Genomic DNA, 16,618 nt, shown 5'->3' on the forward strand with positions numbered 1-16,618 from the left:
GGCATCATCTTGCACAGAATACAAAAAACACCCCAAAAGCCCGTTCAACAAATGGTACTGTATTTCAATTTTAAGGCGATAAATTAAGCCCAAAACACTGGGATTGTAAATGGCAAAATTTTAATGTGACACTTATAAATGGAAGAAATTGTTTGCATAGACATACAAAGGATGTGAACTTGTATCTGAGAGACAACCGTAGTGCACACAATAACAGAGCTAAGAAAAACAAGAAAAGCAGTACAAAGACTCAAGAAACTGTAAGTACTTGTAAGTACACTTGGAAACTGAAATCTGTTCCAACAAATATGATGACCCTGAGATTCTGCCTCAGTTTTATCTGAGGAAAAACATTCATTGGCATTTTAAATGACTTTGTAGCCCTACAGCTAATATTGTAATTTGGACAATTCACAGACTAAACTGGAAGTGAGAGTTAGTCTTCAAAGCAGTTGATTTAGTGACACATCGAACGTGTGTGTCCAAGATTCCAGTTCTTTTTTGAAGTCCAAGAAGACAGAATAAGAAAAACAACAAATAAATACCCTTACTGTAGTATGTACAAAATTAAAATTCTTTTTTTGTTTAAATTGTCAGTAACAGTGTTTATTCAAGTTTTATTCCACCAAAATCCTAAAGCCAGCACGAGTGTCCACTTGACTCAAGTTTCCATGTTTGGTACACCTAATGTGCATTACACACATTACACATATGTCACTTGCTATACAAGAGGTGATATGTCCAAATGATGTCACTGCGTAGTTGAAAATCCCAGATTCAGACTCTCTTGTGCCAGTTGTGACAGGTATTTCTGCACGAGGGGACATAAAAAAAAAAAGAAAAGCGTTAACATTCCAGACGTACAGCGGGAACAGAATGCTCTGATGATTTTGTAAATTTCCCCTAGAAAAAAAAAAGGTTATAAATTCATTTTTATTTGATTGCGTGAAATAAGTATTTGATCCTCAAGAAAAACAGATTAGTACTTCGTGAAGAAACCCTTGGCGTCAAGCACAGAGGTCAGACATTTCTTGTAGTTGGTCACCGGGGTTGCACACATCTTGGCATTTTGGTTCACTCCTCCTTACAGATACTCTCCAAATCCCAATGATTTTGAGGCCGTCACTTAGAAACTCAAAGTTTCAGCTCCCTCCACATATTTTCTATGAGATTAACGTCCAGAGACTGGCTTGACCAAACTAGGACTTAATGTGCTTCTACAACCTATCTTCATTGTTCTAGCTGAGGTCAAGAGGGTTCTAATCCAAGATTGTATGGTACATGGCCTCGTTCATCAGCCCCTCAATGTGGTGAAGAAACACCCCCAAATCAGAATGTTTCCACCTCCATGTATGACCGTAGGGATGGTGTTATGGTCATATTCAACATTTCTCTGCCTCCAAACATGGCAAGTTGAGTTGATTCCAAAGAGTTCCATTTAGGTCTCAAATGACCACATCGCAACCACTCAAGCCTTGTCTGAATCATTCAGTGTTTATTGGCTTATTGACTTCAGACGGGCCTGTACATTTGTCTTATTGAGTAGGGGGACATTGTGGGAACTACAGGATCTCAAAGCATTATAGCAAAGTGTATTACTTATGGTTTTCTTGCTGACTGTGCTCCCAACTCCCTTGACATCATGAACCAGCTCCCTTGTCATTCTGAGCTGCTTCCCTCACCCTTTTCAGAACCCCACAAAGTAATATCATGCATGTAGCTCGAGAAGGAATATGATTGATTATCTTGTATTTCTTCCATTTTCGAATGATTGCACCAACATAAACATACCATAGAAATTATGTACTGTTCATACTGTTCAAGTGGATAAACATATAAAATCAGCAGTGGGTAAATTCATAATTTTCCCCACGGTACAGCATGTAACAGTTCTTTAGACTACAGTTGAGCTCAAGTAAAATCTGTGGTTAAACAGTTTTATTTCATAATGCAGTGTTGATTTTGCATTTTGCAAATGCAGTAAACCATTAAACAGCATCGTACATGTGTAGCAGGGGCCGGGAACCTTTTTGGCTAAGTGAGCCATGAAAGCCACAAATTTTAAAATACATTTTTGTGAGAGCCATATCATATTTTTTAACATTAAATACAACCAAATGGGTACATTTTTAAGCAAGATCAACAATTTTACAATATAATAAGTTTCTGAATGTATTATTTTTAATAACACTGTTATACTGAAGCCATCTAATTATAAATAAAATACTTCTTACCATTAATGTGACTTCTGGTGCTGCATGGTTTTGCACTGTACTCCGTATATTTCTTTCTTTTCGCCATCTTCTTCATCAAAAGGGTTTTCTCTGCAGATTAGCTAGCTGACTATTTGATCAAAGGAGGGAAGTTTACTTCTTGACATCTCAAGGACCCGGGTAGGCTACCGCATTAATCGAGTTTTGGTGTGACAGCTGGCATTGGCTCCGGCCACTCGCATTGCGGTAGAAAATGGATGGCTGGATTAAAATGCATAAGAAAGTTTTATATTTTTAACACTTATTTTTAACACTGTGATTTCTGTAATGTTTTACTTGAAAATGTCAGAGAAAAAAAAATAAATTGTATAGTCGTATAGTTGTATGTTCAGAAATGTCTGAGAGCCAGATGTAGTCATCAAAAGAGCCACAACTGGCTCCCGAGCCATAGGTTCCCTACCCCTGTTGTAGAGCGTAGACATACAGTACCACTTTGACAGACAGCACAAGTGTTAAGACAATTTTTCTTTATGGAATGTCACACATTGAATGTTAGGGAATCGTTTCTCCTACTACCTGCGTCAGCTGTGTTGCTGGCCAACAGAGAAATATGAAACGACTTGGTGCTGGATGTCCAGTCGTTTAAAAAAAAAAACTAGTGGATATAAATCATGAGAACATGCAGTGTTTGTGTTGTTAGCATTTTTTGCCTGACTTCCTCAACTGAAAACCATATTACAGTTTTACTGCAAGTGAAGCCTGTGGAGTCCTTTGGAGTGAATTAGAATTTCTAAGAGTAAGATCCGCATGTTCATACAAATATGAAGTAAAGTGGCTGGAAGTAGGACATTCACTGCACACACCTGCAGGTTCCTGTAGTGTACCGTGCTGCGGCAGTGACTCATCTTTGCAGTCTCCTCGCTGGTGTAGAACAGTTCACAAAGTTTGCAGAAGAAACCAGTCCTTGGCTCAATAAACTCCACTCCTGCAACGTCCCAAAAAATTGGATGAAGGTTAAACTCTATAAAAGGAACTCAGCTATTTATGAACTCAGCATTTAGAAATCAGCTACACCATAAACTCCCGTGTATTCCGGTGTTTTTTCTTAAATTTTGAACCTTGCGGCTTATACAGGCTAAATTTTAATCTTGTGACATCTCCTTTAATTCAGAATTACTACTAATTGTTTAAATACGGTGCCGCTTGTGAGTCAGTAAGGAAATGGTAGCTATTTTTTTGGTAGAAGCCAATCACGAGCTATCAGTGCTTGTCAACCTACTGGAAATTGCAGGAGGCCAGTAATTTCAACGGTATAACCTCATAACATACCTCAGATATATACAAACATGTGGGTGGGCCACATACTGACACCTTGCTCAACCGTTCGACTGACGTGCGACTGACGTACTCCCTCCCTGCTCTAGCTGCTCCCTCCCGACGTTTTCAGAAAAACGTGGCGGCCGTGGCCTCCCCAAAACACGTGCAGACTCGAAACACGCGTGGTGGGTTGTGACCGAGCCTTAATGGTCACTCTTCCTTTGAAATGAGACAATCTTTGCGGGAGAGATGTTGAGACATTGTTGTAACTGCTGATAAGTGACGGCACAAACCTCCTTCTCTGTTTAGAGAGGGCTTTTCTAGTTTGACGTTTGACGTTCTTTAACACCTCTTTCAAACCAGCAGTCCTCCCTATCCAAAATTTGGATATTGTCCTCAAAGTAATAACGCTTTTCTCTTTAGAAGCAAATGAACTGCTGACTCTGGAAGAAACTGCTGTCTTATGTTGTGCTAAGCATTTGTGTAAGGGTAGCTTGGTCGCTCCAATGTAGAGGTTATTGCACTACTCACTACACTGCACTACATTAACAATATTGCTGAGTTTGATTCTCCTGCACCAGTTTATTGTCTGAGACAAGCCTATTGTCTGTTTACAGCAATGTCCTAGCTTTTTCCCCCAAAAGATTGTCGCATTCCATTGGAAGAGAGGCCATTAGAGGGCTGTTTTGCTACAAGGCAGGCGAACGACTTATTGTTATGCAGGCCAGCATTCACCAGCCACACTGGAAAACATCACAACAACAACAAAAGATAGATATAAATAGGGACACTCCACGATTAAAAATTTAGAACAGAAGAAGCCCTTTGGATTAAAGATGAAACATCCTCAACAGACAAGAAGAGTCCATTTGCCTCGATTCAGTCTTTGTGGCTTACCATGACCTGGATGACTGCGAATCTACACAAACATATCAAGTGTATTTATACTGATTTGTGAGCATCAGAATGATTAAATGATTATAAAATTTGAAATAACTTGTTATAAATTACCAACTGGTGAGATTTTCAAAGATAAACAGTGCCCATGTGATCTCAGTTGTGCTGAGTTGTTCTGGATAAAAACACAGAGATAGAGGCATCATACAGCCAAAATAGTCACATTACTCATGGCAGACACAGCTCTCATGTCTGCGCTGTGATCTATTGTTGCCACACAGCAGCGGCTTATGTAAGTCCCTAAGCAGCAGGCCCACCACTGGCCATGTGCTGTGGCCGTGTCATTCCAGGGCTAATAATAATATAAATACTCATCTCTCAGGGGTGCAGTTCATAAGGAGCTCACAAAAATAGGTCAGCAAGTGGCCAGCCAATTCCAGTCAATTAGAGTGCTAATGCAACAGGTTGTCAGTACTGTTATTAGCAGTGGACATGATAACGCTTTCACGTTCACACTAAAGATGGACGATGCTGAGGTCCATGATCTTGAGAATGCTATAATGATTAAATATAAATTGCCTCAACGATGCAACAGTCAGTGTTGTAATAACATATATTGTGCTTACCCAAAGGGATGATGCGTTCAATGACAACCTTGTCCTGCTCAATGGACAATGAGGGGACTTCGATATCTACAAACAGCAAAGTAGAACAAAAACAAAGTCAACATGTTCAAACATTTATCAAACCATGTATTTACATCTACCAAGGTTATATTTTATTTTCAACAGTATAGGTGTGATTGTGTGCAAAGTTTTAAAGCAAAATAGTGTATTTGACCTACCAACCTGAATTTTTGTCCCTTTTTGTGGGTATTCTTCCAACAACACAGTTAAATTTAGGTGACAATCCACACAAAAAGGGAAAAAAAGTCCAATGAATCATAATGTGTAATTGGTGAAACTATAGAAATTTTTTCTTGCAGGGTCAGAAGCTGTAATGTCAAGTCTAACCAAATTTCATCTGTATTTGATCCAGTTTGCAACAGTTTAAATTGTACAGAGACTAGATGATGATGCTGCTTTTTACTACTACGTGGGATTTTGTGTTATGTATTAAACACCGTTTATCTTGTGTGCAGTACCTTTTTTAACAATGCTGTCCTTATGTTGTGTCACCTTAGAGCTAGTCTCTGTGACCTGAACTACATCCTGGACCTTGCTGACTTGCTCGGATATTTCAATGTGGTTCTTTACTGGCTCTTCTAAGCACCCACTATCTGTGATTTTGTCCTCAGTGGCGGTCTCCTCCAACGCAACCTTGAACTCTTCATTGGGAAAGTCAATGAGATTAGTGATAGGTGGCTCAGGAGTCACCAGACACTGTACTTGTTCATCTACATTTGTCTCAGTTAAAACTGCTTTCTCAGATTCAGAAGTTTCTGTCGGGACTTCTGGATCCTCAACTGTTTGTTCCTTAATAGATTCCTCGACACACGTGTTCTGCTCCTCCGAAGGTGGGCAAGGCAACGGTACGGGCTCCTGTATTGTTTGTGGTTGTTCCTCTGCAGATTCTTTAGGGCTAGTCAAATCCTCTTCCAGCTCAGGAAGGTCAGGCTCAATAATGGAATCATCTTCTCCCCCCACTTCATCAACTGTGAGAAATTCCTCCATGTCCTTGGGATACCAGCACTCGTCATCAGTGTTTTCTCCACTTTCCAACCCCTTCTCCGGACAAACAGATCAAGAGAAAGGTTGTTAATGTTCTGCAATTAGCCTGCAGAGTTAGAATCTGAAGGATTCAAATCTTCTTCTTCTTTTTACTTACAGTTTCCTTGAGTTTGGAAGACTCAGTACCATCTTTTGACTTGTTACTGCTCTGGGGTGACACATGCTCCTTAGATCGACCATCCTAAGAAGAAAAGTGACAATGAAGTGGTAGTTTTTTCAATAATATGGTGAATAAACTGTAATGTTGTTGTGCCTTCGCCTTGTATGTACAGTAACTCACAGTATGTTCTGTGGGGCTGTCATGTTTCTCTGCAGTGGTGCACCTTCTGCTTGGCTTCCTACTCTTCCCTCTGCTGGGGGAACCCTGCTTCTTTTCCTCTGAGGTTCTGTGAAGCAGCTCATCAGTCATCTCACTCTCCGGATGCCTTGACCTACTGTGGTAATCGCCGCCATTCCTCCTCTTTGACTTGGTATCGTGTCTTTGGTATGGAGATCTGGTCACCTTGTCAGACCTCATGTAGAAGTTGTCATCCATGTTCCTGTAGGAGTTGAAGACCATGCCTTGAGGGCTCCCTCGTGGGAAGTCTCTGTTTGCCCTCATCCCTTCATCTCCTCCCCGTTCATCTGCAGACCGGGAGATGACATACTCTGAGGGTTTCCCGTAGGATTTCCAGCGGTCAGCTGGCCGTTCATTGGGCCGGTCACTATCGGCGCTGCTACCATTCCGCCTAGATTCATCCCGTTCCTTTTCATCGTCTGGCCGTCTAAAGTGTGACGACCAGTCCCAAGAACCTCGACGTTGGCCTAGACCATTGCTGCCTCTTTCGTGACCCCTGCATGGTGCTGCCTGGGGGCTGTGGGCTGAGCTGCATGAGGTAAAGCTGGGACTGTGTGAGTGAGGGCTCAAGGAGCGACTGATGGGGCTGCGGGAGCGTGGCCTGTCTGGCATGTAGCTGGAGGAAGGTGACAGGAATGTTACACGAATAAACCATCTAAAGCTGTGTTGTGAAATGTCGCAGAGGTTCGATTTAAGCCTATCCTTCTAAACAGTTTTCTTTTTCTACCTTAAACAGTAGAATGTCAGACCTTGCTGCAGTGATGTACAAGTCAACTTTAAGACATGAAGGGCAGCAAACAGACTCTTTTCAGTTTGCGGATTAAGCTACTTGTAAGTCATAATCTGTGAAATCATTTCCTTACTGCTGAATTTCTTGCATTTCGTCTCTGTCCCGCTGAGAGGCAATATCTTGGATGATTGCCTGAACATCTTTACCTGGTTTCTGTAAAAATAAAAATTATATGATTTAGTCATTACAGTACAATGGTTTATACACGCCCTGGCCCAAAAAAGGTCACACGGTCTAATATTCGGTCGGACTGCCTTTTGCTTTGATCACGGCACACATTTACTGTTTCACAAGCTTCTGCAATTTCTTTCTGTCCGAAGTTGCATTAATCTTTCGCCCAGATCTAATTTTGAAACTGGGAGATTCGGACCACCGTGCAAAGTTTCCCCACTGTGCTTCCACTCTTTAATAATGTGTTGGCCAGTTTTAAAGTGCTCATGACACCAAAACACATGTTCATCTTGCTATTTCCGCTGTGAAAAATGCATGCGTTTCAAAATCGTGTGAAAATCACCACTACCTTTCACTCATATTTCATAGTTGATAATATATCGATGACTGCAGTATCACAAAAATGTTTTATGAAGTGAGTACTTTCATTTTCTTATAGTTTTTTTCAAACTTTTTTGGGGGCCTTGAGCACTTTAACCTCATTTTAGTAGTTTCAGTCATCTCCATCTATTGTTTTCTCTGTTGATGCGTGCCAATAATTTGACTCTTCTGAAACAGATTCATATCTTTTCCACCCGTGCAGGAATGACCTATTTAAATCAAGGTGGTTACCATTTTTCGGCCAGGCTGTGTAGTTTAATATACTGCATACACACTTCGCAGTCTTACCTTAAGTTGCAGCTCCTTGTACCTTTTAGACATACGAATGAGAAGTTTCTGATTGTTTATCATAGCTGGTGTCAGTTGATAGTATTGAACCATGGCCTGAGCTGCTTCGATGTAGGCCATCTCCAGAAAGGCCTGATTGGAGACAACGAAAATCAAAAGCTTTTCATTTCACTTCTAAGGCTGTTCGAAGTCCAAGAAGAAGTTGCATTGATATTGAAATTATTCAAATATGACACTGATTTGACACGGAGTGGCTCTTAATTTAAAGGTTAACATGAAAAAAAAACACACACACAGACACCACTTAATCAAGGATAGGACTAGACTCCTTACTTCCACCGAACCATACTTCTTTAGTACATCGAAATGCAAGTACAAATAAAGGTGAATAAGAAACAAATTGTGCTGTTGCCGTACCTGATGGGTAGAGCGCATCAAGATGTAATTGGTTACTTTGCCAAAGGGAATTCCTAGGTTTATGACATCATTCTCAGTGCAACTGCCTTCAGGCAGGTTGCAGATGTGAACGACCCGTCCTGTGGTTGCCTTTCTTGGTGGAAAAGGCTAAAAAAAATAACAACAAAAATGTCAGCTTTTGTTGAAAAAAAAAACCCAAGAATTGACAACAGTAGCTCAGTTTTTATGGACTTGGCAATTGGGACAGGTTGCTGGAGAGAAGCCAGTTACTGAGCACAGCCAAGGTGCCCTCAAGCAATGTCATAACCCCCCCCCAACTGGTCAGGGGCGTGACATAGTTGCACAGCACCCTGACTCTGACATTTCTCCTTCAGAGTTGAAAGGGAATTTCCCCTTGGGATTCTATAGACTATAAAGTTACCGTAATTGGTAACTTAAGCAGGTGTTCAAAACCGAGCCTGTACGCCTTTCCTTGAGCCACGATAACCATGTGACTTCTCCCTGTCAATCAGTCAAGAAAATGAATTAATGTTTCAGGATGATCACTGTAATGTATAATGAAGTACATTGCAATTACAATATGTTTATAGAATTTGTGTGGCATTGGGCCTGCAGTTGATTGTGTTTATTATCAATGCAACACTATCGTAGAGTACATCCTTGATCCAACTCTTGCTCTATTAATAGCAGCAGAAATGTAGCTTTGCTAATGAAAGGTTTTCATGATTAGATTGAATAAATTGTCAACTTACTGCCAAGAGACATTTCTAAACACTGGATACTGCAAAGTACTCTGCCGAGCATTTAATTACATTTCCAACATCGCTTTTAAAACTGAGAGACACAAGTCATGCCTCAATAAACATAGCAGCCAAGGCGTTATCTGCTTCGGGTGTTGTATTTATGCACCAATTTCAATACACTGAAAGAATCAAATATCCTGAGCTACTTACTTGATCAACTGCTAGCTATTTTCATTCTGTAAGGCAGTCTAGCGTCTGAGTCTTTCAATAAGAAACTTGTTTTTCTTGCTTATTCCTCCTAAAAACTCATCACATATGGAGGACATTGACCAAACAGAACACAAACCATGTGCTCCTTTACCACAGTTGCAGAAAGCAATTGTGAATTCATGTAGGTACAGTACAGGTCAAAAGTTTGGACACCCCTTCTCATTCAATGTATTTTCTTTATTTTCATGACTATTTACATTGTAGGTTCTCAAAACTATGATTGAACACATGTGGAATTATGTACTTAACAAAAAAGGGTGAAATGTCTTATGTATGTCTTATGTATGTCTTATGTATGTATGTCTTGTATGTCGTATGTCTTATATTTTAGACATATACAGTATGTATACAGTATGTCAACACATACTGTATATATTTTATGTCTTTTTTTTAGTAATTTTATAGCGCTGCAAACCCTTGGTGTTCTCTCAGTGAGCTTCATGAGGTAGTCACCTGAAATGGTTTTCACTTCACAGTTGTACCTTGTCAGGATTACTTAGTGGAATTTCTTGCCTTATTAATGGGGTTGGAACCATGGGGTTGTATTGTGTGTGTCCAAACTTTGGGCCTGTATTGGCTGCTACTCAGGCTGTGTAACCTTCCATGTGGACGACAGATGAGGGACACCGGCAGCCAGGGTACAGCCAGGTAATTTGATCAGTGAAAATCCAAAGACCAACAATCACTTAACACGTGGACCGCACGCCTTGACATGTACAATGTACAAAGGAGAGGAGCATAGTTTCTGTGTATACAATATATTGCACATACACTTAAAGAAAAATGTAAGTGCAAAATTGAAGTCTCACACAATATGGTCACTGATAAAAAAAAAAAAAAGCTACTGTCACATAAATTCCTTCTTCAACTGCCCTTTTAGGTTGATCTTTGCCAAACCTCACAAACCAAGTCTTGAAAGATAACTGGAATGTCCGTGCTCATATGTGCATTTATTCCTCAAAAAGTGTAACGGTAGCATTACTGCAGCATCTTAATGGTTTCTAGCCAGCGAGCTGACTTTGGCAATTTGAGACATACAAGAGCGATAATTCTATTAACAGCTCTATGCCAGTACCACTGCCACCCTAAGAGCACATAAAGGTCAACCTACAGTGGGCGCAATAAACAGATCCCATTATAGGCTGTTAATGTTCTACGAATATTGAAGAGAACAAGAGTCTTGGGTGTTGCTCTCTGCTCTAGTGGTGTTTGACGCGTAAATGACGTGTGCATGTGAAGGCCTGGGCGGTTTGACCACAGCATTGGGATCACCGTTGAGGTTGACTCAGGCGGTTATAGCAAAGACCACAAACCATCAGTACATGTCAGTGACTTAACACTACAAAAAAGGAAATACAATAATGTCAATAGCCACTAATATTGACAAGAATAACATAAGCGGGAATTAAAGCCGGAACACATCTTGACTCTGTGTTGCGATATCAATTAGCAGGGACCTTGTTTTTCATTGACCTGAACGTAAGACTTTTGATGACTGCATGTGGCTCTCAGACATTTATTAACACAATAAAACTGATTTATTTAAATTTTGTTTTCGCTGACATTTCAAATTAAAACATTACAGAAATCACAGTGTTAAAAAAACATTCAAAATATAACATTTTCTTATGCATTTTAATCCAGCCATCCATTTTCTACCGCAATGCGGGTGGCGTGGGCCAATGCCAGCTGTCCTTACAATATTTCCCGGGTCAGACACCAAAACTCGATTATTATTTGATAATGCTGTAGCCTACCCGAGTCATTGAGATGTCAAGAAGTAAACTTCCCTCCTTTAATCAAATAGTCACCTAGTTAATTCTGCAGAGCAAACCCTTTGAACAAAGAAGATGTGAAAAGAAAGTCTAACACACACCAGCTGCAAAGCAAGAAGCTGGAGGCTCTAGTTGTGGGGCCACATTACTCCACACGAATAAAGCATTAAGTTAATTATGTATTGATATTTAAAAAGCATCACAATTGTTATCACTGACATGTATTCCGGCGAGTGCAAGGTATTATTTGCCACTATTTTTCATGAACTTAACATCGTACAGTTATATCTTTACATATTTTTATGATGTGGTGGTTATTGAACAAATAAGCAAGTTTTGAGTTCACCTCAACTTTATATTTTGACGACCTTGTCAGATTTTTAGTCAGCAGGTTCGGAGAATGTGTCATATACAGGTGCATTGCAATACATTAGAACATCTTTGAAAATTATGATTTCAGTAGCTGAATTCATATGTACCATCGTCTACGGACTCACTATGCACACGGTGAAATATTTCAAGAACATATTTCTTACTTTCTTTCAATCTTTTCAATCATTTTCATGATTAGTTCTACGAGGTTCATTTTGTCAGACTCTAAATTGTCCATAGATGTGAATGGTTGTTTGTCTATATGTGCCCTGCAATTGACCTGCGCAGTCCAGGGTGTACCCCACCTCTTGCCCAAAGACAGCTGGGATAGGCTCCAGTATACCCTCGACCCTAGTGAGGACAAGCGGTGTAGACAATGGATGGATGGATGGGTTCATTTTGTCTTCTTATTGAATATACAGTATGCTCAGTTTTTTCAATTCAAACACGTTTTTTAGGTATTTTAGATGGGCAGGGTAAAAAAACCCCTCTATCTTATATACCTAAAAAACTAAATATTTGGCTGACTATCGCAAACAGCTAATAAAAACAACAAATTCAGTATCTCATTAAATGTTGCAAAGTTAAAAATGGTAAACTACTGTTTGGCACGCTAATCAGCAAATGAACTACAAAAACTTTCTGAGCCTTTAATTGGTCTCTAGTCTGAACTGAACGTCTTCGCCTGCACAGGTAATAAAGGTTATATGATGCTGAAATTTCATCCTAAAAGCGGATCCCCCAAAACTATCTTCCATGGTTAGTTTAATTCAGAACAATAAATCAAAGTGAAAGAAATGTGTTTTCTAAGCACACAAGTTAGTAGCGTATGGTCATTGTGCTCAGCCCTTTGCACTGCTGCTGAAAACCTGAACCCACCCAGCAGAGGCCAAATGGTACACAACTATTTAACATGCTATTTAACACACTGACGCTAACTGGAACCTGTCCAGAGAGATACAGTATGTCTGTTTATATATACAGTACGAAGCAGGATCCATGTTGTAGGATCCAAGGAGTTGGTCTGTCTGCTTTTACATTTCCTCCCAATGTTCCCGCACACACACACACGCATGCACACACATACGTATTCTGATCCCTGGGATCACTTTACCACGGTCTGCTTTGCTTTGTAGCTTTACACAGCTGCCTGGAGGTCGTTAGGTCTGTGCTGCTAACAGCATTAAATCGTAATCCCGTGTTTATCTTTTTTTGTGTTCTGCTTTTCTTTACTTGAAGCTACCATCTTAGTTCAAAGGGGACTGCTGGAAAATATACTTCAAAGAAAAGACTGCGTACAGTACAGCATGCATGTATACATCTGCAGTAGTGAAGTGTACAGACAACTAAAGAGTCGAATCCTCATGCTTTACTTAAAATGCTTATTTAAAATGTTGCCAACTATTTCTCTGTTTTCTTTTATATGTATGTATACTTTTATTGTGCACACACACACACACACACACATAAACACTGACCAACACTTGGCTCAAATGCAGTAAAACCCCACCTGTTCTACTGAGACAGGTGTGTGTTTATAGAAAGTAACTTTAGCGCACGTAGAATAGCCTATAAATATTTTCACACTCATAGAATAAAAGCCTCAGCCAATAACCAACATATGAATCATATGGCTTTCCCGTCACTGTGGTCCAAGGTGCTTGGTGTTGAAAGGAACATATGGTAGAACACATGAAGATCAAGTAGTTTTACAGTCAGAAAAGGGAACGCCAAACAGCATGATCTGCTGTAAAGCTCACTGCCAATAAGACAACAGCACATTAGACGGCCCATTATGAACAGTAACTGGTATTGCAATTTAAGTTAGATTTATTGGCAGGGAAATATACAGCATAAACACTCACTTTGAAGTAATCGCATACTGTAGCATGCAGGGGGTAGGCTCAGCTCTTTAACTGCTTTTTCGATTACATCAAGTCCTACACGGACTTCCTAAAGTTGTGACATGAGAAATTCATACTTGTATTGGCCGTAAGTCATTTGTCTTTTGTATAATATCTCTTTTTATACTTGGGTGGCTGCTTTTAATGTTAAAATATAACTTAAAACATTACCACGTCATAAAGTTTTTGTGACGGCTACAGCGTGACGCGAGAACATACTGTAGCATTACAAATATAACTGATCGTGATGGGAAATTTTGTTTTTAAAGCTGACAATCACAAAATGGACTGTGGTACCGCCCTATATGTTACACTTATTAATGTCTGACAATAATATTTCAGTATATTCATTTACAATACAAAAAAACAACAACAAAAAAAATACTTTGGGAGTTTGCTACTCCTCAATTCCTTTGTGACGCCCCGTAAGTTATCGTATTTAGCTTGATAAATGGTAAAGGGTTTATTTGTTCATTGTTCAGTCAGAAGCGACACAACCATCCATCTGTTTTCTATGCCGCTTATCCTCATTAGGGTCGCGGGGGTATGCTGGAGCGACACAAGGAATCTTAATTTTGTCTAAATCTAAATAATGTTTTTAGCACATTTTTCTTTGCTGTCATGATTGAAGCAACACACTGTACAAATAAGAATTAATATAATTGTAAATAATTGTCCACTTCAGAGGTAATACACTTGTCAAGGCCAATCAAAATGCACTCTCAACAAAAATGCACACTTTTGTTTTTGCTGCCATCTTCTATGAGCTGAACTGAAAAATCTAAAACTTCTTCTGTGTACACAAAATGCCCACTTCTCTCAAACGTTGTTCACAAATCTGTCTAAATCTGTCTTCGTGAGCATTTCTACTTTGCCGAGATAATAAAACCACCTCAGCGGTGCGGCATACAAGATGCTAATTAGACAGCCTAATTACGTTATGGAACAGTAGAGTCTGACGGTCTTTCATAGCTTTATTCTGACATGAACACATCAACAACAGTGCAATTGCAACCCCATACATGTATCTCCTACTCACAAACACGTCTCTAGACCACCTCGGAACGACACTTCCTCATTGTCACTAGACTACCGTGAGGTGCTTTCAGGGACACTCCGAACATCACAACAACGTCTTTATTATGCGTGTATGTGTGGTCTAAATAAACAGAAAGACAAAGAAAAAGACTAAGTGGATATTGTTATCACTCACTAGCGGATCTCATACTGCGGAAGTACAATTTGCTGCATTTATGCTCGGAAATCCCAGAAAATACATCTACATCACACCTGTCAATCTCAGGCCCGGGGGCCAAATCTGGCCCGCATTGCAATTTGTTCATAAAATACAGTAAAAAAGGGCATATTTCACACATAGTTGCAAATGGTGATTAATCATGATGAATTAATTTGAAAACTGCGATTAATTTGATTAAAATGTTTCATCTTTTGACAGCCCTAATAAAAACAAATACAATAATAAAAACAGTCAAATAATAATAAAAACAATGACATAATAATCACCAATAATAAAAGCAATAAAATGCAGGGCATAAAATATAGAAAAAACTGTGTTAAAATATGACTCTCGCCCTTTTATAATATAATTAAGAACTCGGTGCTAAACAATCACGACAAGATTATGACAGTCATGAAATGTGATATAACCGCAACACATGCTCAGATGACAGCTGCTCCTTCTTTGTAACCTGCTGAATGTTTCTGACATACGGGAATAACATTCATCTTACCTTTGACTCTGGCTGTGGTGAAGTGAATCCCGTGTTTGGCAAAGGGTAGTTCTTCATGGCTGCAGCTGGCAAGTATGAGGCGTTGACTCCTAAGGATACCTCTGCGGAAACCATTTGAAATGAGAATAGTGGTCAATAGTAGTGCATCACTCATTTACATGTGAGGGGAGGTGGGTGGTGACATGTTTAATTTTACTCCATAGGCTCTGGAATGCTACATTAATACTGTAGTTATTTGAAGACCATATGACAATAGTATGTTTTGTGTGCCTGCCTTTTGGATGACATTCTATGCTGCTCAATCTATACAATGGTGCATAATGTGGGTTTACCACACACAATAAGACTAGGTTTTTATTAGTCATTGGCCAGTTGACCATGTTAAAAGAAGGATAAATCATGTTTTTTCTGAGAGTAAAACTAAACCAGCTCCTTTAAAATAATATATCCAGTGGGTTTTCATCAACGTTCTATGTTGGTCCTACGTTGGTCCTGCCATCCCCAGCAACTATATAATATCATACATAAAATATGTGTAATGGGAGGAGGCTTGACCACATTTTAGATGATAAAATTCTATGCCCAGTGGTCTATTTATAATAGCTCGTTACCTCATACACCCACAGAATTTACAGCATACTCTGTCAGCTCCTTCAATTAGTCTCATTTACATATTCACGGCACCGACATGAACACAAACGGGCTCGCTTGTGTTGGACACTTCATCTTACCTTGACCTGCAGCAGTGTAGATCATTGAGTTTGTCTCCCCTGCATTAAGAGCTCCATCAGAGGGCCTGCCAAGCGCGTAATGAGCAACCCCGGCGGGTACCACTGCCGTACTGCAACAATCACACAAGGCTGAGTTTAGCTGTCTCTGCCCTGCCCAGCGCACTCATATCTTGTGACAGAGCTCATATTCATGCAAACACTAAGACAGCTGTAGGTAGCAGCGTGGAAAAGGAAATCTTTGCAAAGCACACAAGATATATTTGAATGACTGACTGCTGCGAGGAAAAACTATTATCAAAAACTCAAAAGGCAACATTTGTCAGGCATAATTATTGACAGGTCATGTGACGACCCACCCTTCGCTGATGTACTGCATTCGGTTCTGCAGGTGTAGTTTTCCTTTCACGTGCTGGTCCCAGTCCTAAAAACACACACACACACAAACTCTCATAGCTTGGACACACTTGGCAGAGAGAAATTAAGAGACTATGGTGACTCCTTTTAGTTTTAGATGTGTTTAAAGAGTTTGCT

General features: G+C 39.8%; 1 protein-coding gene across 1 annotated transcript in view; it reads right to left on the reverse strand.

Annotated features, from left to right (window-relative positions):
* Positions 1–139: 139 nt before the first annotated feature.
* rbm20 (RNA binding motif protein 20) overlaps positions 140–16,618 on the reverse strand; it is a 57,930-nt gene continuing 41,451 nt past the window's right edge. Inside the window, exons 4-15 of the mRNA XM_054779177.1 lie at positions 16,444–16,508; positions 16,088–16,197; positions 15,357–15,457; positions 8,542–8,688; positions 8,125–8,256; positions 7,358–7,437; positions 6,438–7,110; positions 6,255–6,338; positions 5,572–6,151; positions 5,054–5,119; positions 3,077–3,198; positions 140–811 (exon numbers count right to left, since the gene is read on the reverse strand). Coding sequence (XP_054635152.1) covers positions 752–811; positions 3,077–3,198; positions 5,054–5,119; positions 5,572–6,151; positions 6,255–6,338; positions 6,438–7,110; positions 7,358–7,437; positions 8,125–8,256; positions 8,542–8,688; positions 15,357–15,457; positions 16,088–16,197; positions 16,444–16,508 — 2,220 coding nt within the window. The 3' untranslated portion in view covers positions 140–751. The remainder of the gene's footprint in view (positions 812–3,076; positions 3,199–5,053; positions 5,120–5,571; positions 6,152–6,254; positions 6,339–6,437; positions 7,111–7,357; positions 7,438–8,124; positions 8,257–8,541; positions 8,689–15,356; positions 15,458–16,087; positions 16,198–16,443; positions 16,509–16,618) is intronic.

This window comes from Dunckerocampus dactyliophorus, chromosome 6 (genome assembly GCF_027744805.1).
Source record: "Dunckerocampus dactyliophorus isolate RoL2022-P2 chromosome 6, RoL_Ddac_1.1, whole genome shotgun sequence".
NCBI lineage: Eukaryota > Metazoa > Chordata > Actinopteri > Syngnathiformes > Syngnathidae > Dunckerocampus > Dunckerocampus dactyliophorus.